This window comes from Zingiber officinale, chromosome 4B, assembly GCF_018446385.1.
Source record: "Zingiber officinale cultivar Zhangliang chromosome 4B, Zo_v1.1, whole genome shotgun sequence".
Classification (NCBI taxonomy): domain Eukaryota; kingdom Viridiplantae; phylum Streptophyta; class Magnoliopsida; order Zingiberales; family Zingiberaceae; genus Zingiber; species Zingiber officinale.
In genome coordinates this window covers 47,048,331-47,075,000 of record NC_055993.1, presented here as the reverse complement: position 1 = coordinate 47,075,000, position 26,670 = coordinate 47,048,331, and the positions used below count along the sequence as shown (strand labels likewise).

Below are 26,670 nucleotides of genomic sequence, written 5' to 3'. Positions count from 1 at the left end.
AACTTATTAGGGACCCAGTTCCCTCATCCCTGATAAGCCCTACTGATCAGATAGGTTCCATGTGGACCCCATTCCCAGCTTGGACCAGACTTACTAGGGACCCAATTTCCTCATTCCTGATTGGCCTTGTTAATCGAATAGGTTCTTTATGGACTCTACTGCTGACATGAACCAGATTCACTAGGGACTCAACTCCCTCACTCGGGATCGACCTTTCCGGTCGGACAGATTCCCTGTGGGCCCCATCCCTGACTTTGACTTGATTTTCTTATTTCTCTATCCCACTCCCCCGGTTGGTCAGCCCGGTTAGAGGGGCCCTAGAAGATTCAATGATGGTTTGATGGGCCGCCACAACTCTGGTTCCTTTGAGATGATTGCTATGACCCATTTAGGTCGAGCTACGTGAGAAGCCCACCTAGCTAGTAGCCAAGAGGTCTCATGGCCCAAGAGCTCAATTATGGCCATTACTACAATGCATGAGTTTGTTAGAGGATCATACCTATGTACGAATACTTACACCACTTACATGCCAATGTGATTGATGGATGTAGCATAAGCATGATGATGCATCAGGTTGACTGATTGCAGGATAATGTTTCATCAAGGAAGAAATTGTGAGGGATATTATAAAAGAGAGTCCAAGAAGTACGCATACATTTGCATATTTATGCATCTTCTTTTTCTACTTACTATTGTATACTTTGCGTCACCATCAGTTTTTGGCTTGACCGTCAGAGTTGCTGTGTCAAGTACCACTCTGGCCTACTTACTGTCGATTTTTCTCTTTTTTTTTTAAGGTTTTTTGGAGCCAGTCCATCTGAATGCTACATCATCGATAGTCCATCCTCATTGCTTTAAGATGAGATCGGATCCAATGGTATGACAAAGTAACAAAGGGTTTGAAAAATAAATAAACTCTAGATATCCTAATCTTTACCTAAGAAATCAGATACGACATTACAAACGAGTAGATGGGTTGCATGATCTTGTGCTAGAAATGCCTATAACCCACGTGTCTTCACTTACATTTAAGTACATTTGAAGAGACAATACATCCTCACGAGTATGATGAGATCGAAAAATCATCTTACTTGCACACTCATGGTCAGACTTATCTGCATTGATCAAACGCATAAAATCACATTAATAAATGTAACTGTATTGATCCAACATTAAAATATCATAATAATTGCTCTTCATTATAGAGGAATCAACAATTTTTTGCTTATAACTTTGCACTAAAGCTTAACTTTGCCTTTGATTCTCTAACGGGAGAAGGCGTGACACCCTAGATTGTTTAGATAAAGGAGTTATTGTGGCAAACGGGAGGAACATGCCGGTCCTACTAGTGTTTAGCACTTTACAATTATATGTTTCATGTAGTTAGTTAGTAAAACGTAGTGACATTGTATAGACAGTTACGGTATCTAATTTTAATTTGTTGATTAAAGTATGCTGCTTGATGTTTCATGTAAACTGTTGGTTTCAATTGTCAAAGACCTCTTTGAAAAACTGCCTAAACTATTTCTAGATGAACCCAAATCCTTGTAGAGGGACAATTAATAAAGCTTGACACAAACTTTATTGAGCCCATGTATGTCTAAATGGGTAACAGAACATTATTTATGTCAATTCAAACATTTTGTGTCGACCTAGTCAATTATAGGTCATCTTATTTATCTCTTAAGTTGACCTATCCTTAGTAGAAGGTTTTGATGCCATGTTCTCTCATCTTAAGTTTACCTATGCGTTTCCTTCGGTCTACCTAAACTGATGAGTGTGTTGGATCCAGAATTGCATGTCCATGCCGGCTTACCTCTTTGCTTACTCCGACTTAACCAGAGCAATTTTCTCCCTTAACTTCTACTATGAAATTTATTATAGCGGGGTTGCATTTGCATTGGCCACGGACAATCTCTAAAAAAGAATGCATTCATATTGATAGACAAAATGTACAGAGCATAATAAACACCCTAATGGAGATGTCTTTAGTACTGCAAGAACGCAATTCTCTTCACAATTTTTTCATCAATCACAACAGTAATGTATCTGTCACAGAAAAAATAATTGCAGTGGATAGCAAAATAGAACGCACATTCTTAAGAACAAGATTTCAATAAGTATAATTCCAGAAATCTTACTTTTATTCGTGGTGCAATCTTTATAACATTATGAAAAACACATAAAGCCAAAGCAAAAAGATGAAGACCCAGTTTTCTGTGACAATCACATAAATGGGAATCTAACAGGAACCAATTTCAGACATAATATAACCATCATACATAAATATCTTATCTGAGATTGGTATATACCAAAAAGCATGGTCATGAAATCGACAAACCATTGAGAAACATATATTCAGCCAACAGAAATGTAGAAGGGTGAAAGAATGAAAAAAACAAAAATAAGTCGAGCTACAGGATGAAAGAAGACTGTCCACCTCTTTAGATACTCTTTATACTTGCAGAAATGTGCTTGCTGAGGACCATAAAGACAAATGAGGAAGGATTCTATTAGTCTATCGCACAAGCTAGCTACCACTGATTTGGGAAAGCTTGTCTGTAGTTCAAATCTTCCCCCTGCATCACCTGCCTAATTGCAGAATCGGTTACTCGGGTATTCAAGAGCCTTTGATTTATTCTATCTTTAGGTGTAACTTTCTTCTTCAACATTGATGACAATGTGGGTTTCTTTTTCTTTGGTTCATTTTGGTTTTCTTGTAAGGCTTCTCTATATTCTCCAGAAGCTCCTGAGTATGATGTGGAAGCAATTGCTGCTTCTCTCAAGACCATGTCATTATGCTGACGAACTTTTGCATATTTTGCCCTCTTCAACAGCTTGTCATTTCTCTCTCTTTCCCTGGCATTCTTGACTGCTTGTTTTGCCAATTGCTCAACTGATACGTTGCTCAGCTTGAGAGATTCTTCTACACACATGCCATCACTTTCTCCATTTGTAGTGATGGAAGAATTTTTTTCAGGTTTCCCTTTGTTAGATAGACTTTCACCTAAAGGATTTCCATTAGAATCACGTGGAATAATAGGTCCATGGAACGGGCATATTCTCAAGTCCCTTCTTTGACAAAGCCCGCCTTTTCTTAAAGGAGCAAGGCATGGCTGGATTTCTATCTGCTCTTCTTCATAGACAGTACGATAAACGCTCAGCTCTGCAATCTTCTCAGCAGGAATAATGGCATCAAAATCCACTCTACCCCAATGGCTCTCTAGTTCAAGCCCCCTCTGGTTTGCCAAAACATCTCTTCTTGAGCCCCAATTATCCAAGAATGGACCCCAAGTCAACACTGGTGCTTCAGCCAAAAGTCTTGACCTTGGAGATGATGAACCAGAACTAGCAAATAAGTTATTTTCACCTAATGGCTTTGCATTCTTGTCTTTTCCCATAGTTGGAGCATCCACAGGACTCTGAACTAAGCTTTTGTACCTGCTCGAGTTCTCCAATGTGCAATCTTCTATTTTACCCTCTTCCCAAAAGTCTTCCTCTTCCTCATTGGAAGGGTCATTCAGAACACACCCTAATTGAACACATCTATTTCTAACAGAATGGATATGCTTTTGGATGTCAATCAATTCCTTCAATGCAGTTTCCCTGAATCTGTTGTCACTGAGCTCCACTCTGATAAGTACTGATATCCACTCTCGTATCGATGTCAAATGTTTCAAGACTAGAAGTTTGAACAACTCTCTTAGCGCATCAAAGATGGCTTTGTTATCACTATTCTCTTGAACCTTTTGACCCTCCTTCAGTGATTCTAAACGAATTTTCCTTAGTGCAAGTGATTGAAATTCTTCCAACTCTTCTTCCTCAATAAACTTGTGTGGATAAAATTCTTCTTTTTCATTAAAAATTTCTAAACACTCTTCAGCTTCATCAATTGTTGATTGGATCTCACTCTTGATAGAAGGGAAGTTTTCCTTTAGATGCTCAAACTTATTGAGTAAAATCTGCTGTGTTCTTATTTCTCTTTCTCTTCTCTCTTGTTGCAAATGAGCTGCATTTTCTATCCGATTGGGGAATTGGTATCTGAGAGTGTTCTTTAGATAATCAAAACCTAATCTCAGTTGTCTGTAGTAAATTCCAAAGGACGCATTCCATTTTTCTAGTAGCTCTATGCTCATTTTACGCAAATTAGTTGCAATGGACAAAGGAGGAGGAAGAGGCATATTTCTCCTGAAACCAACACTTAAGATCAAGAACTGGTCGAAGTGAATCACTAGAAGGGATCTAAAAAGCTTTGAACGCATGAAGAGTTCATCAATGATAAGAACAGCCAGGTACCGCACCTGTAAACCAGCACTTGATTCAATAATTACAGGACAGGATTGATTATATCCAATGTAAAATGTAAGGCAACTTTTTATAGAAAAGTTGTGGATTTCACAATTGGAAGGAAAAGATAAGACAAATTAAATTAGTTTGAAATATGTTGCAGATCAATATACGTGCTTTGTTTCTGAAATCAAGAGAGGGCAAGTTCAAGAACTCTTTACAAGATTCTCTTACTTATAGAGGAAAGTTTGTTTAACGTAAAGGAAATATCAATCTAATTCGTTTACTTCAAGAACACAGTAGGACGCCTTTCCCTTCCGTGTCCTTCAAAGAAAAGAAAAAGAAGTTAATTTGTGTAAAAATCATAAGTTTCAATAATCAGCTAGCCTGATAAATTTTCAGCAGGTCAAGAAAAGAATATCCCACCCATCTAAAGGCCAATCAAAACCCTAATTATGCCCAAGACCTAGAACAGAAAGGCCGAACTGGAGTTTTGGGAGTCAATTGTCGTACAATCGAGTTGAAATACCCCATAATTAATTCCATTGAAGGGTTTATCGATCGAGGACCTGTGAGTGGGATTTTCGCATCTGGAACATGAGAAATTGGACGGCGGCGCGGACCTCGTCATCGGAATAGCGGATGGTTAAACTGATGGCTCTGAGGAGGCGAGGATCGACCTCATGCGCCGTCGAGTTGGTGGCCTTCTCGATAAGCCTCAGCACCGCTGGCGCCGTTTCTTCCCCCATCTTCTGCTCTTCCGCTCGCCTCCTTGAGGGGGTCAATATCATTTTTATGCCCGGACTCAGTCGCCGTCCGGGTCGTGGCCTACGACTCAGTCTGGTTGTCAGGTACAGGCCTGGTACAATCGGGCGTAGGCATAATTTGTTTGAAAAAGTAAAATACAATATATATTTTTTAAAAACAAAACAGAAAATAAAAATATTTTTAAAAAAATAAAAATATGTATATACTGTATTTTTAAAGATTTTTATTTTCAAAAATCATTTATTTAATTTTAAATCTATCTTTTCACGCTAATTATAGATGAATTTATTAAACTCACTATATATATTTTTATAAATAATATTATTTTGTTCCACGAGATAAATAAAATAATAAATATTAAGCTCAAATTTGGATGAGACATCCAAATTAAAAAGAAAGTTTTAATTTAGTATAGTAAGAGAGTTTAAATTTGGTAGTATAGGAAGTAATAAGGTAATTATTATGATAAAAATTGATAATGTTGATAGAGGCTTACATCTCTAGTTCATTTATTAGAAGTAAATTGTGACCATAAGGTAAGGATTTGAATTTCGGTAAAGTCAAGAAAACAAAGTCCTCTTTCGCACTGGCTAACTACAGCTTCCTGATTTACCTTCTCATATATGGTCGTAGGGGCGACCGTGTGGGGCTGTTAGGGTGGCGGATTCCACCTTTTGCTACCATTTATCGGAAGTAAATTGCCCCCGGGGCAAGGTTGAGTTGGCTAGAGTGGAGTAGAGTTGCTACCATAGGGCAAGGGTTCGAATCTCGACAAAGTTGAGGAAAAAAATTCTTCCTTCTCACTGGCCAACTACAACTTCCTGATTTACTTCCTCACAAATAGTCGTGGGGCCGCTGGGGTGACGGATTCCACCTTTTTGCTACCATTTATTGGAAGTAAATTACCCTAGGCTATGATGCAATGGAAGGATATTCAGGTGTCATTTAGGCACTTATAGTTCGATTTTCAATTACGACACATTTGTAGGGATTTTTTTTCTCCAAATGGGAAGCGCAATTAAGGGAAGTCAGGCTTCTAAATCGCTCGCCACGAGCACTTCCCGATTTATCCTAGTGGTCGATGAGAAACTTCTATAAGGTCGGGCCGGTCGTCATAGATTTGACGTTATCTAACCTGGTTAATTTTTTTATACTGGAAGTAAATTTAACTAAGTATTGGAAGTAAATTTAAGTAAGAGTCTCACATATCTAGGTTCGTTTTTCCAAGAAGATGATGATGTTGATGTTGGATTGTAAGAGATTGAGAGAGGAGGGATGAATCTCGACGCTCTTAAAACTTTTCTTTTCTTTCATTAAAACTCGAGTGTGTAGTGGAATAAAGTAAATAGAAAGATAAGAGACAGGTTTATTTTTACTTAGTTCGGGGTCTTCGACGACTCCTACTCCAAGGTCCGTGATCGTCGATTGCTTTCATTAGATAATCTACTAAATGATCAAATGATATTACAATGAGTACAATATGCAAGTGAAATAAAGTATATTGACAACAAATGAATACAAGATGAAGTGTAGGTTGTCGGAAGCCTCTCGATGTTGTAGTAATTGCAGCTTGCAAGAGCAATGAATGAGCGTAGCAAAAAAAAATCAGAAGGCAGAAGTTTATATAGCTTAGAGCTCGAGGGTTTCTTTTATAGGTCTCGTTTCGTCAACTGATAAAGGGTTCTGTCTACTGAACCTATCCGTCGATTGATCCTTCTATCTATCAACGGATCCTTTATTCCTTCCTTGTTTACAATAATCCAATCCATTCAATCATGAAAATCACGTTGTTTCAATGAAGGATCAAGATCTTTTCGTCGACTTACTTAGAACTGATATGTCTAATCTCTGAGATCATATTGTTCCATCGACTAATGAGATTTTATCCGTTGACTGAATAACTTTTTCCTTTTGTACTCTGATTTGAATGTCACTGTTTTAATATTTCATCGATTTGTCAACTGAACACATTTGTTCCAACGACGGAACCTCATTTTCTACAAACCAGTGTTAGTAATATAAACAATAATTACCCTACAAAATATAGTTAGAACATAAACATACATAGCAAGATTAATGCAAATATAGTATGCATGAATGAGACTGTAATAACTGTCTTGATCTCAACTTAGAAACCTCCTTTAGTCTTTTTAGTTGGATCAATACCTAAGGTTTATCCTTACCGGAACACGACCTCACCACACTCCCTCCTAAGAGCCTACCTCACTTACCTGCCAAACATCTAACCCTCCAAAACTATACTTAGGTTCACCAAAATCTGCTGGTCTGGTAGATCGCACGTGGTCGACCGGAACCATTCGGTCACACATACTTGTAGTTCACTAGCTTCTCTAAGGCTTCTCTAGCAAGGCATCATTACTACCCAAGTGACGAGAATATCAAAATTTGACTTAACCTGTCTGTGTCTATTATCTTGTATGACTCAGTCTCTCTATCCTTGATATCTAGATTGATCAATGAGACATAGACCATGTCATCCTCTTATCAATCATTGTATTTCTTGATCCCTAAGTAAACACACTCAATCAAATAAGCTCAATATCTTATATTGACTAATTTGAACATGACCATGCATTTTGTGTCCTACTTAATTAAGGGGTCTATAGATATAGCTTCCATCATATGAAAGGGGTAGATCACATCTACATCACTCACATCTCTCTGCGTAACTTATTGCATATCCAGTGATCGACTTTATAGTCCGTCTTGTTATAGGTGGTGGTTAATGATACCAAAGTATACAACTCCTTATGTAGGGAACTGTAGTGACTTTAGGGCTAAGGAATATTCATACTAATAATCACTATGAGAATGTTTATGACACTCATATAACAATCCATGAAATATCTCATGGCCAGTCAATTCAATACATATTCTCTAATATATACTCATGTGTCAACGTGATATCTCAAAACAAATCAGAAATGATTTGTTACGGATGCAACAAGAAGGGGCATTTCAAAAATGAATGCCCAAGCCGAAAGGAAGAAAGGCCCAAGTCGACAAGAAAGAAGAAAGCCCTCCCAGCGACATGGGATGAGACATCCTCTGATGAATCTGATACAGAAAAATTAAAGTACTCCGGCCATCTTATATTTATGGCAAGAAATGAAGACTCCGAATCCGAGGAAGATTACGAGTCTGAAACCGACACTGAATCCGAGTTCGATGTCGAGTCCGAGAGAAGCCACGAATCTGAATCCGTCTCCGAAGGTCCAAATATGGTAACGATTTATTCAAAGTCAAATTTGCTTAAAGTAGTTAAATGTTTATTTAAAAAATTATCAAAATTTGAAAAACAAAATAACTTGCTACTTAAGGAAATAGACCACCTTAAGAAGCAAGTTAACTTGAGTGACTAGATTGACCAAGTTCAAGTCGAAACTTCAACTCAAGTTGCAAAACTTGAGGAAGAAAATTATAACTTAAAAGGTCAAGTCGAGCGACTCAAGAAAATGTTGGAAAAGTTTAAATTGGGATCCAAGCGTCTAAACATGGTACTTAAATCGCAACGAGCTGTGTACAACAAATCAAGACTTGGCTATAAACCAAATAAAACAAACAAACCATATTTGTCCCTAATTAGTCAAAATATCAAAAGTCAAGTCCAAGCATGGGTTCCAATAAAACATTTAAACAAACCAACTAAATCAAATCTCTATTTGATCCCTAAGAGTCATATTCACTACTTAGATAGACCATATCTAAGCTATGACTCAGGGGGAGCAAGTAGAAAAATGGTTCAACCAACTTGATCAATCTACCTTCCATGATTAGGAGTAGGTTTAGTTTACTTAGCTTAGAATGGTTTGTTAAAAAGGTTTACCCAACCCTATAATATAGCATCGGAATGGATTGGGATGATAGTACGTCAAGGAAGCTTTGTCGAAGGCATGTTTAAGCTGAATCTTGTGTATTCTACTTGGTGCACTAGACTTAGTGGATCTGACCGAAGCTACCCCAGTCAAACATGGACTAATTAGACCAAAACCTAGTATTAAGTTCTTTGGGCAGGACTATTTTGGAAAGTATTCAGCAAGTGGTCTGTCGTTGATACACAAGAAGGTCATATGCCTTGCCACTGAGCTGAAAACTTATCCTTAGGAAGCATGCTTGATTAACCCAAAGCTAAGTTTGAATCTAACATGGGTTCAATAACCTTTTTCAAATTCAAATTTAAAAAATAAAAATAAAAATTAAATTTAAAATACAAATTTAAAATTAAAATAATAATAAAATTTAATATTTAAAAAAATATTAATATAAAAAAGGGGTAAATAAAAATTTAAAATTTAAAATTTAAAACTTAATTAAAATTATTAAGATTACTCAAAAATTTAATTACAAATTATTTTAAAATTTAATTAAAATTATTTAAAAACTTAATCATTTTAAAATTTAATTAAAACTTATTTAAAAAACTTAAATTATTTAATAACTTAATTTAACAAAAAAAACTTAATTAAAAATTATTATAAAATTTAATTAAAACTTATTTAAAAACAAAATTATTTTAAAACTTATTTTAAAAAAAAATTATTTTACAACTTAATTAAAACTTATTTAAAAAAAACTTAACTATTTTAAACTTAATTAAAATTATTTTAAAACTTAATTATTTTAAACTTAATTAAAATAATTATTATTTTTAAAACTTAGTTAAAATTATTTTAAAACTTAATTATTTTAAAATTAATTAAAATTATCTAAAAACTTAATCATTTTAAAACTTAATTAAAACTTATTTAAAAAACTTAATTATTTTAAACTTATTTTAAAAAAAAAACTTAATTATTTAAACTTATTTAAAAAAAAAACTTAATTATTTTAACAACTTAATTAAAAATAATTTTAAAAAATTATTAAATTTTTTTAGTTCTGTCGACCTAACGACCTGTTCGATTGACCGAATAAATAATACTTGGTAAATTGACCACGTTTAATGTTTCGATCGATCGAACCCATTTATCGATCGACCGAACAGTAAATTATCGTTGTATTATTCAATTATTTGGTCGACTGAACCTCGGTTTTGTCGACCAAAAACCTAATTTGAATCTCAACGAGAGTAAATTTAACTATCGACCGAACCATGGATCGGTCGCCCGGACGCCGACTAACAAGTCTTAAAGGACGTCGAATTAAAGGTATTGGTCGACCGAACCCCTTATCGGCTGATAGATCCAGCTCTATTTATACGATGCTCGGGCAGAACCCAAGCCTCATCCCACTCTTCTCTTCTTTGCCTTCTTCTTAGATTTCGACGCTTTCCTCGCCAGCCATAGACATCGCTCAACATTTTCAACCCGATAGCATTGTCTTTTGTCGGCATACTTACAATCCCATTCTTTGTTCTAAATTTTATCACAACTTGTGTGAACTTGACCCCATCACTATAAGACTAGAGTTGCAACCCGAGAAATGCTATTTGATCTTGATATGTTTCTCAGGTTTTTATGAATCCGACTTTCAGTTAATCGTATCTTTTTTAGTGCTTCCCTTCCCGACACATTACCTGCTCCTTTTGCCCATCTAACTCTAGATCTTATGTATGTCGATTTTTTTGAGGGGGCACGTCCTAAGAAGATGTCTACTATACCACTAAGTCCAAATGATAATGCCCTTTATAAGATGGTTGTATCATGTATTCATCCATTATCATCTAGGGATCAGGGGATTCTGCATCCTGTTCATCTTTTTTTGATGTACGCACTACGACACCATCTTGACTTTAACTTAGGGTACTGGATCTTCTGATCTATTATCTACTATTCGGGGTACAACACCTCGAATAAAGTCCACATAATCCAGTGCCATGTCCTCACCGCGTACATTGCTTCTTTAGGGGTAGGAGTTCACCATGGTGAACTAATTGAGTTGTCTGACTTTGATCTTGTCAGGATTAGACAGTAGTCTTTGGATAAGATTAAGACTAGTGTCGAGGGTCTTGTGTATAAATGGACCCATCCATATTACGTTCCACCGGATGCCGAGGAAGTTGCTGCTGAAGATGATCTGATTCCAGTGGAAGTACCTCTTCCACCAATTATCGATCCAGGATATTGCTAATGCCTTATTTTGATATGGCTCAGAGCATTTCCCATGCACCTCCCCCACCGACTAGTGATTTCTTTAGTCGCCTTCGAGATGGCATTTTTAGTCGATTTGACTCCTTAGAAACTAAGATGAATGATCAGTACAACTCTCTCCAAGGACAAATTGTAGACTTTCGTCAGGAGATGACAGACCGTACCGATGCATTAGAGAGGGAGCAGCGGAGGATGTTTGATTATTTTCGAGTTGATGATGTGGATGAGGGATGAGTGACCTCTGAAACTATTATTTGTGACTTGTACTTATGGGATACTTTGCATTATGACTATGTAGTCTTTAGGGTACTAATCTTTCTTCAGTTGTTTTTTATTGTTCTTTACATGTCGTTTATAGAATAGGTTTCTTAACTAGTTTTTGAAAATATTACTTAAGTAGTTTTTCAAATTATTTTTGCAAAAAATCCCCCTTTCAAATTTTTATTTTCAAAACCTATTTCAAATTTTTTATCTTTCTGGAATAATCTAGGTCTTTCCCGTAGAATTGCATATAGTTTTAGGAGACAACATCTCACAAACACAATAGGATCCCTTGCTTGTACAACCTAGATTGGATGGGATGCTTAGGACTTAGCCTAAGATTTCAAATGCTTAAGTCAATGCATCGCTATAAATCTGGGCTTTAAACAATATACATTGATCAGTTTGAGTTTACTAGCTAGTAACAACCTAGTTAGTTCTAAATGCTCAAATTGACCAATCCGAATCAATAGCTACTATCTTGTGCTAGTTTAGCTTAGTACAAAGGTTGGACATTTCATTATAAGGACATTTTTTTTAGTTGTTAAAATCATGGTTGGACTTTTAGGATATTATCAATTTTAGGGGAGCTTCACACTTAACTCTCAAACCCCTTTCTTTTCTTTTATCAAAATATTTTGAAAATTATTTAGTTTTAAATTTTTTAATAATTTTATCTATAGTTTTCAAATTTTTAAAGCTTTTATACTATACTATCAACTTTCAATATTTCTCCCTAAATATTTTTTATTTACCTTACACTTTTTAATGATCTAAATCATAATTTTAACCTTGCTAAAATTTTTCAAATTTTACACCTTCCTAAACCTACATATTTTTTTTAATCATTTCTCTAGAGGTTTACTTTAAGAATTTTTTTTTTTACCTTTACTTAATATTTTCACATACTCAAATTGTTCCTCATTTTGAAAACTTTACTTTGCTAAAATTTCAAATGTATTTTAAAGTTTTGCCTTTAAAATTTTTTGAATCTAGTGCTCGTTTCCCCTATTTTTGATGTGTGTCAAAGGGGGAGAGATAGTGAATTCAGGGGGAGAGTTAAAGTTCTTGCTTATTTTATTTTTGCATATTTGAACTTAACTTTGAACCTTAGTTGTCAAACATCAAAAAAGGAGAGATTGAATCAAACCTAAGTTTTGATGTTGTCAAAGGTTTAAGTTAAGTCTTGTTGTGATCTAACAAGTTGATTAAGTGTGCAGGCTATTTACTCAACCAAGAAAAACCTAGTTAGAGGCAAGGCAGGAAAAGTCTTAGCAGATCATGGAACCCAGGTGTAAAGACCAAGTGGGTCGAGAGGACCCGATACTTGGCAGTGAGATCGAGAGGTCTGGAGGATCGAAGATTGAAAGAAAGTCCTGGCGATCCGATCAAGGCTAAATGAAAAGTTCAAACAGATCTGGAGGATCAAAGTTTGGCAGGTAGGTTGAGGTAAACAACTGGAGGAGTGACAGTGAGGTCGTGTTCCTAAAGGGAACAACCTAAGGTCGCTGATCCAACTGAAGAAACCGGGAAGGTTTCTAAGTTGAGATCAAGATAGTTAAACTATCTATTTTTACTCATGCATTAGATGTATTATTACTGTGCTAACATTTGTTTTACAGGATTATTGTCTAACATTATTTTGCAGGTTCGGCCTGATCGATCGACCAAATCGGAGGATCGGTCGATCGAACAAGGCCAACTCAGAGAAGATACAAGTTTAGACCAAAACAAAGTCCGATCAAAGATTGATCGGTCGACCAAATCATATGATCGGTCGACCAAACCCTGATGACTCAACAAAGTTCAGATCGATCAAAAATAGAGAAGGAAACAACGTTGATCGGTCGACCGAATGGGTAGATCGGTCGACTAAACAAATCATCTCATCAATGCGGCATTAAGTGCACATCTGAGCAAATCTTGACGAACAGGGAAGCATACTGTTCGGTCGACCGAAAAGAATGATCAGTCGACCGAACCCTTAATGATCAATTAATGTCGAAGATCGAATTAGCATCAGATCTCAGCGAAGATGGAAGGGAGCTGGTTCGGTCGACCAAACCCAGGGATCGGTCGACAGAACGTCGACGGTTCTTATAAAAGAGAGCTCAAGGTCCAAGGCTGAGTAACGGTTTTTGGTTCGAAATTCAAATCTGTACAAGCTTCTGCTGATGGTGCTACTGCTCTACAACTCGCAAGCTGCTCCATTCAGAAGTGCCGACCAAGCTTCATCTTTTATTATTGTTGGTACATTTATTTAAACTTGCATTGTACTTAAACTCTTACAAGATAGTAGGGTGTTACTATCTTGCATATTGTACGCACTGCTTCTTTCCGAGGTTTTCGGAAAGAAGGGTTTTAGTGGATTGCCCATCGGTGCGGTCAAGGATCGCAGACCTTGGAGTAGGAGTCGACCTAGGTTTCGAACCAAGTAATAGAACTGAGTATTTTACTTTTCGTTGCATATTCTGATTATTTTTAAAATACGATAAGAAAAGTTTTAAGCGCGATATTCACCCCCCCTCTATCACACTATTCCGATCCAACAGAACTAGATCAGGTTCACCTCGGCTATAAAAAGTCTTCAACTAGCAACTTCAAAATACATTTCAGAACAACCTTCGCTCTTGCGCTCTACTCTAGAACGATTCAACAACGCTCAAACGCTACTCCGATAATCAATCACCAACTGATAATTCTCTTATTGTCGGTAAACTTTATTTTTTATTTCAATACTTGTTCTTATCATTTCTGTACCCCATTTGTAATGATTTATCAAAACTATAGTGATACCCAACAAAAGCGATTAATGATCATGGACCTTGGAGTAGGAATCGTCACAAGCTCCGAACCAAGTAAAACTTGGATTTGTTAGCATTGTTTCTTCTTGTTTTTATTCCACTGCTTTTGTCTCTTGATTGATTTTAAACAAACGTGAAAGTCACGAGTATTATTCACCAATTTGTATTAGAGTGGGGCCGCTCTAAATCGGTACAACTACCATTCAAGCATTCTTTTCATTATTTTTCGCCCATTTTTGGTAAAAATAAATTCTTACACCTTTTTCCATTTTAAATTTGTACCATAAGTCAAAATTAATCTAATAACCTCTCCTAACAATTTGTTAATTCATTAAATTTTTTCTCAAAATTGGTGCAATACCACTCGAGCTGATTTTTCATCCTATTCTCCTACTGCACTACTAATCCAAGACTAAGTTTTGGAACAAGTTTCATTATTTTTATCTTTGCAAGATCTTAAATAAATGGCCCATCAAGAAGGCTACAGTACCACACGCCTGCCCCTTTTCTCCAGCGAGTATTTTGACTACTAGAAGGGTTGAATGGAGTACTATCTGAAGACCGAGATAAAAATATGGATCATCATCCAAATAGGTTTCTCCCTACCAGTCAACGACACCGGAGCACTTATATCATGCGAAAACTAGGACACACACTTAATGAAAAAGATCAAGGTTGATGTTAAGGCGACTCGAGCCCTATAATGTGGACTGACCAAAGATGAGCTTAATCGAGTTGGACCATTCAACAACGCAAAGGATCTCTAGCAAAAGTTGATCAAACTTCATGAAGGAACCTTTGATGCTAAGGTATGTAAGAAATATTTGTTGTTAAATAAATTATATAATATCAAAATACAGAACAAAGAATCATCAAGTCAACTACACACCTAGATCAAAGATCTGCTCAACGAACTCCACTCAATTGGGCATAAAATGGAGAATTGTGATATTATAAGGTATACACTACAATCCTTTGCTAGGAATACCTTATGGACATCTATGGGAGATGCCTACAAGGTTTCCAAGGATCTTTCAATTATTAGATTAGATGATTTATTTTTTGATTTTGAGTTACATTAACAGACTAATGCATGCTTGGCCGAGAAAGGTATTACTTTGGTTGTAGGTATAAGCAGGACTAAGAAATCAAAACTCAAATTCCGACTCGAACCCAAATTCAAATTAGAATTAGAAGACAACAAGGAGATCACCTTTGAACTAGTCAGTCGAGTTCAAAAATTGCTACAGAAGCAAAGGACAAGGAAGGCCCTAAAAGCAATGTGGTCTGAGTCGTCAGAAGACTCTAAAGAAGAAGAAGAACAAGCTCAAGCAAACTTCCTTGCTCTATAGGTACAAGCTTACGCTGTCGAAACTGAGTTCGAGTCCTAATCTGAAATTGAAACTGAATCAGAAACTGAGTCTGAAGGAAGCCACGAATCCGTATCCGTTTCCAAAGGGCCAAACAATACTGTAAGTTCTCTGGTTGCTGGTACTAAAATAGATGAATTATAAAATTTAATTTCATACTTATTAAGAAAATTGGCTAAATCCAATATCCAGATCAAGTTACTTCAAGAGGAGGAAACAACTCTTAAGAAAGTGACTAACCCAAGTCCCTTGACCGAGCCTATTCAAACTAGAACTTCAACTCAAGTATAACAACTTGAGGAAGAAAATTCCAGCTTGAAAAGTCAAGTCAAGAAACTAAAGGATACATTGAAACGATTCACTTTGGGTTCTAAGAATCTTAATCTGATTCTTGGAAAATAAAGAGTCATATACAATCGAACTAGAATCGGATACAAGGCTAGACATCGATTCAAATCTTACTTATCTTTAGTGAATCGATCAAATAAAAAGGTAGTACAAGCATGGATCCCCAAGTCTAACTTGATTAATCAAGTTGGACTTAATAAATATTGGATCCCCAAGAATCAAATTCATTACCTTAATTATTTTGAAATTCAAACCTAAAATTTCAAACTTAGACTTAAATATTTTAAAAATTCAAGCTTAAATATTTTAAAATTAAAACTTAATTATTTTAAAATTTAAACTTAAATTTTAAAATTCAGACTTAAATACTTTAAAATTTAAATTTAATTACTTTAAAATTCAAACTTATTTGGAAATTAAAACTTAAATTTTCAAATTCAGACTTAAATATTTTAAAATTCAAACTTAATTACTTTGAAATTTAAACTTAATTATTTTGAAATTCAAACTTAAAATTTTAAATTCAAACTTAAATATTTTAAAATTTGAACTTAAATTTTCAAATTCAGGCTTAAATATTTTAAAATTCAAACTTAATTATTTTAAAATTCAAACTTAATTATTTTAAAATTTAAACATAAATATTTTAAAATTCAAACATAATTATTTTAAAATTCAAACTTAGTTATTTTGAAATTCAAACTTAAATATTTTAAAATTTAAACTTAAATATTTTAAAATTTAAATATAATTAGTTTTAAATTCAAACTTAAATTTTCAAATTTAAACTTAAATATTTTTCAAATTCAGAGATAATATTCTTAAACTTAAAATCAACTTCAAAATTAAGAGTAACTTCATCTCTCACAAACTCAGAAGCCTAACATATTTGATAACATAGAATGAGTGAGATGAAAATTTAAAAAAAAAAAGATAATTTTTTATTTTTAAACTTATGTTTATCATGCTTGGAATTTAGGATCTTAGTCATTATTCAAGACATTAATCAAGGTATTAATTAAATGATTTAATCTCATTGTCCTCTATAAATTACTTAAATTTTTTAAGAAGGTGAGAAATAGGGAGTTAATTTTTTTGTAAAATTTTAAATATTTTCAAAAATTAAGTTTTTGTAAAGTTATATTTCGAAAGAAAGTTTATAAGTTAAGCTCTTTCAAAATCAATTACTTCTTTAAATTCTAAAATAAATTCTTTTTTTTTTGCTATGTATTTAACTAAGTTTTTTAAAAGAAAATTCTTTTCAAAGTTAAGTATTTAGCTAATTATTTTCAAAAATATCTTTTAAAAGCTAAGAAAGAAATCCTTTTCAAATCTAAGTATTTAGCTATTTTTTTTAAAAAAAACTATTTTAAAGCTGAAAAGGAAGTTAAGTGCTACTTTTAGGAGGAACTTAAAGGGAAAAGGTTAAAATGTTAACCTTTCAAATTTAAAATTTCTTGAAAGTTAACAACTTTTCTCTCTACTTAGAAGTTTTTTTATATATGTCAAAGGGGGAGAAATGTATTAAAAATAAAGTAACAAAGTTTTATTTTTGAGAAAAAAGTAATACTTAAGGGGGAGTTAGTAACATTTTATTTTTCCTTGAAAAATGTTACTTAAAATTTTACTTGCTATTTGTTCTACATGCCTTACTATTTTGTACATTTTTACTTAATTTTGAACTATATTGTCATATATCTAAACGGGGGAGAGTGTTGGCGCTAAAAGCACCAGCTAATCAAACTTGTGTTTTGATATTGGCAAAAGTTCAAAGTTAAGTTGTGTTGTTGTTCTAATAAGTTGAACTAAGTATGTAGGAAAGACCTAAGTGATCTTAGGCAAAGGAAAGTCCTAGTTACGGCTGGCAGGTGGAAAGTCCTAGCTATGGTTAGACAACAAAGTCCTAGTCCGAGAGACTGGGCAAAATTTTGGATGGTCGAGGACTTTCGGCGAAATCCTAAGGTCGAGGATGCTAATTGAAAATCATGGGGGTCACGGACACCGGGTAGATGTTGGAATGTATACTAAAAGCCTAGCTTTTGTATAAATATTTATTAAAAATAAGAATCACATTGGTCAAATGTCTACATTTATGCTAAGTGTAGTTGTTCATTAAATTTATATTGTAGATAACATGGTGTGAGGAGACACACAGAAGATCATGTTATCAGATTCTTATAAATTATAAATAGTAGCTCACAACCAAGATAGAATGAGACAAACCATTGGAGTGGTTGTAGTGTAATTTGGTAATAGTTTATCTTGACTATAATATTACACTAGTACACTATGAGTATATTGAGCAGGACCATTTGAGGTAGTTTATTTTTATACTGACTATATAAAAGAATAAAACTTCTGTTATTATAGAAGTGCATACTCTTAATCATGATATAATAACAAGCACGTATATTCAATATTTATTTATTTAATTTATCAAAGTGTGTGATTTAGTTCGTTAAATCAATAGGCCCGATAAGTTGGGAAATAATATTATTTATATGGTGTGTTATTGATTATAGAAGGAAACTATATCCTAGTTATCTAGGTTGATGATGCCCCCTTGAGGAGCTCATAAGGATTGTCATGCAAACCCTGCAGGTGAACTTAGTCCAACATAATAATAAAATTGAGTGGTACTACTCTTGGAACTAGATATTAATTAAGTGAGTTGTCAGTAACTCATTTAATTAATGGACATTCGATATCTTAAACACAAGGAGATTAATGCACTCATAATAAGAAGGCGCCCATAATGTAATTTGGGATTGGTGCGGTAGTTCAATAATAACTCTTTAGTGGTATGAGTTATTATTGATGAACTTGAGTTGGGTATTCGGGGCAAACACAGGAAGCTCAAGCTCATCGGGAGACCAAAACTAATTTCTTCTCTTGGCCTCTGTTGTAGCCTCTATAAATCCTTGTATCCACAAAGTCCACTTCTTACCCAAGTAATGGGCCAGCCACATCCTTGCTTGGTGCAAGGGGTCCGGCCAAGCATGAGCTTGGAAGCTAAGAGGTGGTCAGCCAAAGCTTGGTGCCTAAGCTAAGGGTCGGCCACATGAAGAATAAAAGGAAAAGGAAGTTTTGTTTTGAAACAAAATTTTGTTAAAATCTTTCCTTATTTGTTGTTATCTACAATGGTTAAAAGAGAGATTTTATTTTGTTAAAATCTTTCCTTTTTTGTAGTTATCTACAATGGATAAAAGAAAGATTACAATTTCCTTTTATAGCCATCCACATGGTTTTAAAAGAGAGATTTTAATTTTTTGATAAAACTTTCCTTTCTTGTAATCATGATTTAAAAAGGAGAAGTTTTAATTAATCTTTACTTTTTTTTGTAGTTGTCTACATGTTTTAAAAGGGAGAGATTAATTTTAAAAATTTTCTTTATGGCCATGAACAATAGAAAATTTAAAACAGAGAGATTTTAATTGTTATTAAAGTTTTCTTTTTTAAAGGGAGGCCACAAATAAGGAAGTTTTAATTATGTTTAAAACTTTCCTTTTTTGCCTTGATCAAGGATTATAAAAGAAAGGTAGAGGGTGCCTCAAGAGAAGGAATTCCAAGCTTCTCATCTTAGCATTGTGTGGCCGGCCCTTTCTCCTTGTTCTCTCTTATGCCGACGGAACACACAATCTAGGGCATCTCCTCTTCTTCTAATCCTTGGTGGCCGGTTTTTCCTTTCTCCCTTTCCTTTTCCTAAGGCCGGCGGCACCATCTCTTCTTCTCTTCCTTTCTTCTTTCTAAGGCCGGCTTCCATCTATTCTTGGTGGCCGAAAATTGAAAGAAAAAGGAGAAGCTATTGGTGGCCGAAACGTGGAAGAAGAAGAGAAGGAGTTTCCTATTTTGGCATTCCTTTGTGGCTCGAGAGTCTTGGAGGAGAAGAAGTGGTTCGAGTGGATTCCATCTTGGTAGATCGTCGCCCACACGACGTCCAATAGGAGGAGAGGAATACAACATAAGATCAAAAGGTCTTTACGCTACAATGAAAGGTATAACTAGTTATTTGTTTCCGCATCATAACTAGTTCATATTCTTTGTATAGATCTTGAAAAACCAAATACAAGAGGCTATCGATTTTATATTATTGTTTTTGTTATCGATTTTGTGATTCGATTTCATGTTTCGATATTATGTTTCTATTGAGGTCTCTATAGTTAAACCTAGTTTACTGTAAGAAGTTAAATATCCGATTTCTTTCTGAGGCTTTGTCTAGGAAGTGGTGGATGATCCCATACCCAAGAAGGCCTAGTGCCTCGTCATGTTTAATCTGGAAGCTGATCTTTGAAATAGATATTTGATAACTTCTGTAATATGGTTTAACTTAGGAAGATCACATCGGTTGAACTTAGAGTAAGAATGTTAAGTTTCGTTCCCAATCCAAGTTTAACTTCTAAAGGGAAATTTGGATTAATAATGTTAAGCATCGTTTGCAAGCCAAATTTAACTTTAGTAGAGCACATGGGTAGCTAGGAAAGTTCTATTCTTGTACAAATTTTTGTACAGGGGAACTAGGACAGTATTCCGAGTAGCAACCAATAATTGGTATCAGATCTAAGTTTTAGCCTCTGTGTGTTTGGTTTTTAGTTTAATTATGCACATGTCATACATAATTTAAGCATGATAATAGTAGGATGTGCAAATAGATTAATTATATGGTTGCAAGCATCCTAGATCCAACTATTATGACCATGTTGTGTTTGTGTGTGATTGGACCATCGGACATGTCGAGGGCATTTTATGTGTGTACATGATTGTAATATTAAATACAGTAGGAGCAGTATTAGTTATTAAGATTTTACATTTTGTTGGATCTAGACTATATGTACATTCCTTCGTGGAATATAGGATCGATAAATGTAAAATTTATTTTTTTTATTGTGGATCGTATCCTTGCGAGGCGTGGGACTTTATGAGGACCAGATGCGCAGCGGAAAAAGAAGCAAGATAGATGCGACGACTAGACCCGATGGCGGTGGCTAAAGATGGCAACAACTAGGGTTGATGGCACACGGAGGGCAGCTATGGATAAAGGCCATAATAGTTGGAAAAATTATTTTTCTTATTTATTGCCTTTTATGTTGTGTGTGCTTGTGTGCATGTTAAAATTCCTCGTTCTAAATAACTAAGTGGGAGAGGAATTTAATTAAATTCCACGGTCTCCATTACTGGTTTGTAAGTGATGCATTTAACCTTGCGCGTTGGCTCTGAGTGCCTTCCTCCACATTGGATGAGTTTGTTTGCGGATCACTAGATCAAACTTCCTTAATGGATGATTATAGGAAATTATTTAGGATGTGTGTGATCTTCTCCAACTGAAAGGGCACAATCCTATATAGTGGGCTTAGTATCAAGTAATGGTATACACTTAAGCACATTTAATAGTGTCCTTCCCATCGGAGTGACTGCTATTATTTGTGTGACTGAAGAAAAACCAACTATTAATTTGTCATAAAGCTAGATGAAACCCCCTCTTACAAATGTTTGAATTTGTATACGTCCATACTATCGTGGCATACAAAATTCACAGTGTTTGAGGTAATAAAGTTAGGTTGACAAGATAATTAATGGGTAAGACCCTCCTCTTACAAATGTTTGAATTTGTATACGTCCACACTATTGTGGCATATAAAATTCACGGTTTTTGAGGTGTTGGTGAATTTAAATGATATTATTTTGAGGAATCAATATTATTTTAAATTCTAAAGTTTTGACCGAATATTTGATCAAAGACAGACCAACTATTAATTTTATTTGTCATAAAGTTAGGTCGGCAAGATAATAAAATTGATGGATAAAATCTCTTCTTACAAGTGTTAGAATTTGTATACGTCAACACTAACGTGGCATACAAAATTCACGGGGATTTTATGGTGTTGGTCTTGACCAAATATTTTGTGATTCTTAGGTTTTCAAATGGTTTTCAATTCTCTAGCTATTATACTAGAGAATAGACTTAGTAGTCCCAATTATAATGATTGGAAACAAAACATGGACACTAAGGTGGTCTGCCCTCTCAGAAATGAGAACAATGAAGGTGTATCTTATTCATTAGTTGTTGAAACATGTTTAGTGGTGTTATCTACAGGTACCTGGTGTGTAGATACGGGAGCCACTGATCATGTCTGCAATTCATTGCAAGGGTTCCAGGAAACCCGACGACTACATGAAGGAGAAATCACTATTTACATGGGCAATGCTACGAAAGTGGTGGCTGTTGCAGTGGGAGATGTTTATCCTTTGATAGGAATAAAAAACATTAATTTTGAGAAATTACCTTTATGTACCAAGTTTTAGAAAGAATTTGATTTTAGTTTTTAAACTATGGATATTCTGTTTCTTTTGATGACAAAGTTGTTATCAATAAGAATAGTGAAGTTATCTGTTCTAGTACGTTGGTTGACAATTTATATACTCTAAATCCAATAACTCTCATGATGCAACAAAAGAAAATTAATAACACAACTTCTAATTCTAATAAGAGAAAGCAACCTTCGGAAATGAACTAAACATATCTTTGACATCTAAGGGTAGGTCATGTTAACTTGAGTAGGAGTCAAACGTTAATAGCCAATGAACTTTTGGGTTCATTGGTGGTGAAAAAACTTTCCAACCTGCGAGTTTTGCTTAGAAGGGAAAATGACCAAGAGACCTTTTAGGCTGGGGTATAAAGCCAAAGATGTATTGGAATTGGTTTATTCTGATTTGAGTTGACCTATGACTATCCAGGCAAGAGGTGGTTTCAAATATTTTGTCTCTTTTATAGATGACTATTCGAAATACGGGTACATTTACTTGATGCACCGTAAGTCTGAGTGCTTTGATGAGTTCAAAGAGTACAAGACTAATGTGGAGAAACGTCATGGTAAAAGTATCAAGACACTACGGTTTGATCGTGATGGAAAATACCTCTTAGGATAGTTTAGGAGTTACTTATCAGAGGACGGAATTCAATCCCAACTGTCTGCACCTGGTACACCCCAACAGAATGGTGTGGCAAAATGAAGGAATAAGACTCTTATGGAAATGGTTAGATCAATGATGAGTTATTCAGAATTACCAAATTTGTTTTGGGGATATGCTCTGGAAACAGCAATGCACATTCTGAATATGGTACCTTCTAAGTCAGTACCCTCTACTCCCATAGAATTATGGAATGAGCGTAAGCCTAGTCTGAAGCATATTCGGATTTGAGGTAGTCCAACACTTGTGCCGAAGGGAGACACTTATAAGTTGGAATCACGTACAGAAGTTCGCTTGTTTGTCGGTTATCCTAAAGGAACGAAAGGTGATTTATTTTATAGTCCTAAAAATCAAAAGGTCATTGTTAGCACTAATGCCTGATTTTTAGAAGAGGACTATGTAATGAACCACAAGCCCATGAGTAAAATTGTTCTTAAGGAAATTAGAGAAGACACGTCTAAACTAGTACCAACTGTACAAGATGAGATACCACAAGAAACTACAACACATGTCACAAATGATGCACAATTACAGACAGTTCCTTGTCGTAGTGGGAGGGTTGTTAGGCAACCTGATAGATTCATGTTTTGGGAGAGTCTTCGGACTTGATCCCTGGTGAACATGAACTTGATCCCCGGACATATGACGAAACACTCCAAGATAAAGATGCAGCATCTTGGCAAAGAGCAATGAATACAGAAATAGAATCTATGTATTCTAATAAAGTCTAGGAGCTTGTAGAACCACCAAATGGTGTAAAAGCCATTGGGCGTAAATAGGTCTATAATAGAAAAAGAGGGACAGACGGGAAGGTGGAAACTTTCAAAGCAAGGCTTGTTGGAAAAAGGGAATCCATTATGAGGAAACCTTTTCACCGATAGTCATGCTTAAGTCTATCCAGATTCTTTTATCTATTGCTGCTCATATGGATTATGAGATTTGACAAATGGATATCAAGACAGCTTTCCTTAATGAAAGTCTTGAAGAAAATATCCATATGAAGCAACCAGAATGATTCATTGCAAAGGGCAAAGAGCATCTTGTGTGTAAGATCAATTGGTCTATTTATGGACTAAAGCAAGCTTCAAAATCTTGGAACATCCGATTTAATGAAATCTTATGGATTTATTCAGTGTCCAGATGAGTCTAGTGTATACAAGAAGTGTGACAAAAATGTAGTGGTATTTCTTGTACTATACATAGATGACATTTTGATAGTTAGCAATAATATCAAAGTACTATCAGAAGTAAGGGTATGGTTGTCCAAGCAATTCGATATGAAGGACTTGGAAGGATGTGAACATATTCTTGGGATCAAAGTAATAAGGGACCGCAAGAAAAGAATATTGTGCTTATCCCAAGCTTCATATATCGATACTATCGTAGCTCGTTTTAGCATGCAAAACTCCAAGAAAGGTTTTCTACCTTTTAGGCATGGAGTACCCTTATCTAAAGAGATGTCTCCTAAGACATTAAAAGAGATAGAAGAAATGAAGGCAGTTCCTTATGCTTCAGCTATAGGAAGCCTAATGTATGCAATGTTATGTATGAGATCGGATATCTGTTTTATCATGGGCATGGATAGCAGATATCAAAGTAACCCAGGATCGGGACATTGGATTGTCGTAAGGCAGATAATTTGCTCCTTGTGGGTTACACGGATTGGGACTGATAGGAATAATAGTAAGTCAACCTCGGGGTTTTGTGTTTACTTTAGGAGGTGGAGCCATAACAATGGAGGGGTGTTAAGTATAGATGTTTTTTCGGACTCCACCATAGAAGCTTAAGTATGTGGCAGCCTCTGAGGCAGCCATAGAAGCTGAATGACTCAGTAACTTCATGATGAACTTAGATGTGATTCCTGGTTTGTCCAAAATTATTTGGTGCAGTAGTAAACTCGAAGGAACCACAAGCCCATAAGGCAAGTAAACGCATAGAGCGCAAGTACTACCCAATACGAGACATCGTATAATGAGGAGAAGTTGTTGTCGCCTAGATTATATCAGGAGATAACCTGGATCCTTTCACTAAGACCCTTAAGGCAAGAGCTTTTGATGGACATGTTGAGGGGTTGGAAATCAGATGTATAACAGGGTATATGGCAGTATAGTCTTTTAGTATAAGTGGGAGATTGTTGGAATGCATACTAAAAGTCTAGCTTTTTGTATAAATATTTATTTAGAAATAAGAATCATATTGGTCAAATGTCTACATTTATGCTAAGTGTAGTTGTCCATTTAATTTATATTGTAGATAACATGGTGTGAGGAGACACACAGAAGATGATGTTATCAGATCCTTATAAATTATAAATAGTAGCTCACAACCAAGATGGAATGAGACAAACCATTGGAGTGGTTGTAGTGTAATTTGGTAATAGTTTATCTTGACTATAATATTACACTAGTACACTATGAGTATATTGAGCAGGACCATTTGAGGTAGTTTATTTTTATACCGACTATATAAAAGAATAAAACTTCTGTTATTATGGAAGTGCATACTCTTAATCATGATATAATAACAAGCACATATATTTAATATTTATTTCTTTAATTTATCAAAGTGTGTGATTTAGTTCGTTAAATTAATAGGCCCGATATGTTAATAGGCCCGATATGTTGGGAAATAATATTATTTATATGGTGTGTTATTGATTATAGAAGGAAACTATGTCCTAGTTATCTAGGTTGATGATGCCCCCTTGAGGAGCTCATAAGGATTGTCATACAAACCCTGCAGGTGGACTTAGTCCAACATGACAATAAAATTGAGTGGTACTATTCTTGGAGCTAGATATTAATTAAGTGAGTTGTCAGTAACTCATTTAATTAATGGACATTTGATATCTTAAACACAAGGAGATTAATGCACTCATAATAAGGAGTCCATAATGTAATTTGGGATTGGTACGGTAGTTTAATAATAACTCTTTAGTGGTATGAGTTATTATTGATGAACTTGAGTTGGGTGTTCTGGGCGAACACAGGAAGCTCAAGCTCATCGGGAGACCAAAACTAATTTCTTCTCTCGGCCCCTGTTGTAGCCTCTATAAATCCTTGTATCCACAAAGTCCACTTCTTACCCCAAGTAATGGGCCGGCCACATCCTTGCTTGGTGCAAGGGGTCCGGCCAAGCATGAGCTTGGAAGCCATAGCCTCTTATTTATAAAGTGTTATCCTCACCCATACCCACCTTCTTACCTACCTTAAGGTGGCCGACCAAGCCTAGCTTGGAGCCCAAGCTAGGGCCGGCCAAACCAAGGTGAGATGGGTTAAAGAGGTGGTCGGCCCTAGCTTGAACCCAAGCTTGGTGTGGCTGGCCACAATAAATTAAAAGGATTTTATTTTTTAAAATCTTTCTTATGTGGAAGTCATGGTTTTAAAAGAGAGTTTAAAATTTAAATCTGTCCTTTTATAGCTTTCTACAAAAGATTAAGAGAAAGGTTTGATATCTTTCCTTATTTGTAGTTAAAAGAAAGATTTTAATTTTTGATAAAACTTTCTTTTTTTGTAACCATCCTCATGATTTTAAAAGAGAGTTTTAAAATTATAATCTTTCCTTTTATAGTTTTCTACAAAAGATTAAAAGAAAGATTTGATATCTTTCCTTATTTGTAGTTAAAAGGAAGATTTTAATTTTAGAGAAAACTTTCCTTTTTGTAAATCATCCACATGTTTTAATAGAGAGATTTTAATTTATAAAAGTTTCCTTTTATAACCAACCATGAAGGGAATTTTTTAAAGAGAAATTTTT

At 35.0% G+C, this 26,670-nt stretch overlaps 1 protein-coding gene across 2 annotated transcripts; it reads right to left on the bottom strand.

Annotated features, from left to right (window-relative positions):
- Positions 1 to 2,123: 2,123 nt before the first annotated feature.
- Positions 2,124 to 5,139, bottom strand: LOC121975023 (UV-stimulated scaffold protein A homolog). Of its 2 annotated transcripts, none has more exons than XM_042526372.1 (2): positions 4,857 to 5,139; positions 2,124 to 4,301 (listed from the first exon to the last, which is right to left on the bottom strand). In XM_042526372.1, exons 1-2 carry the CDS (start codon positions 5,076 to 5,078, stop codon positions 2,535 to 2,537), a joined length of 1,989 nt encoding a protein of 662 aa, XP_042382306.1. In that variant the 5' UTR covers positions 5,079 to 5,139; the 3' UTR covers positions 2,124 to 2,534. The 2 variants fall into 2 exon arrangements, with proteins under 2 accessions (XP_042382306.1, XP_042382307.1); XM_042526373.1 differs by having other exon boundaries at positions 2,124 to 4,188; positions 4,857 to 5,128.
- Between the last annotated feature and the right edge of the window lie 21,531 nt (positions 5,140 to 26,670).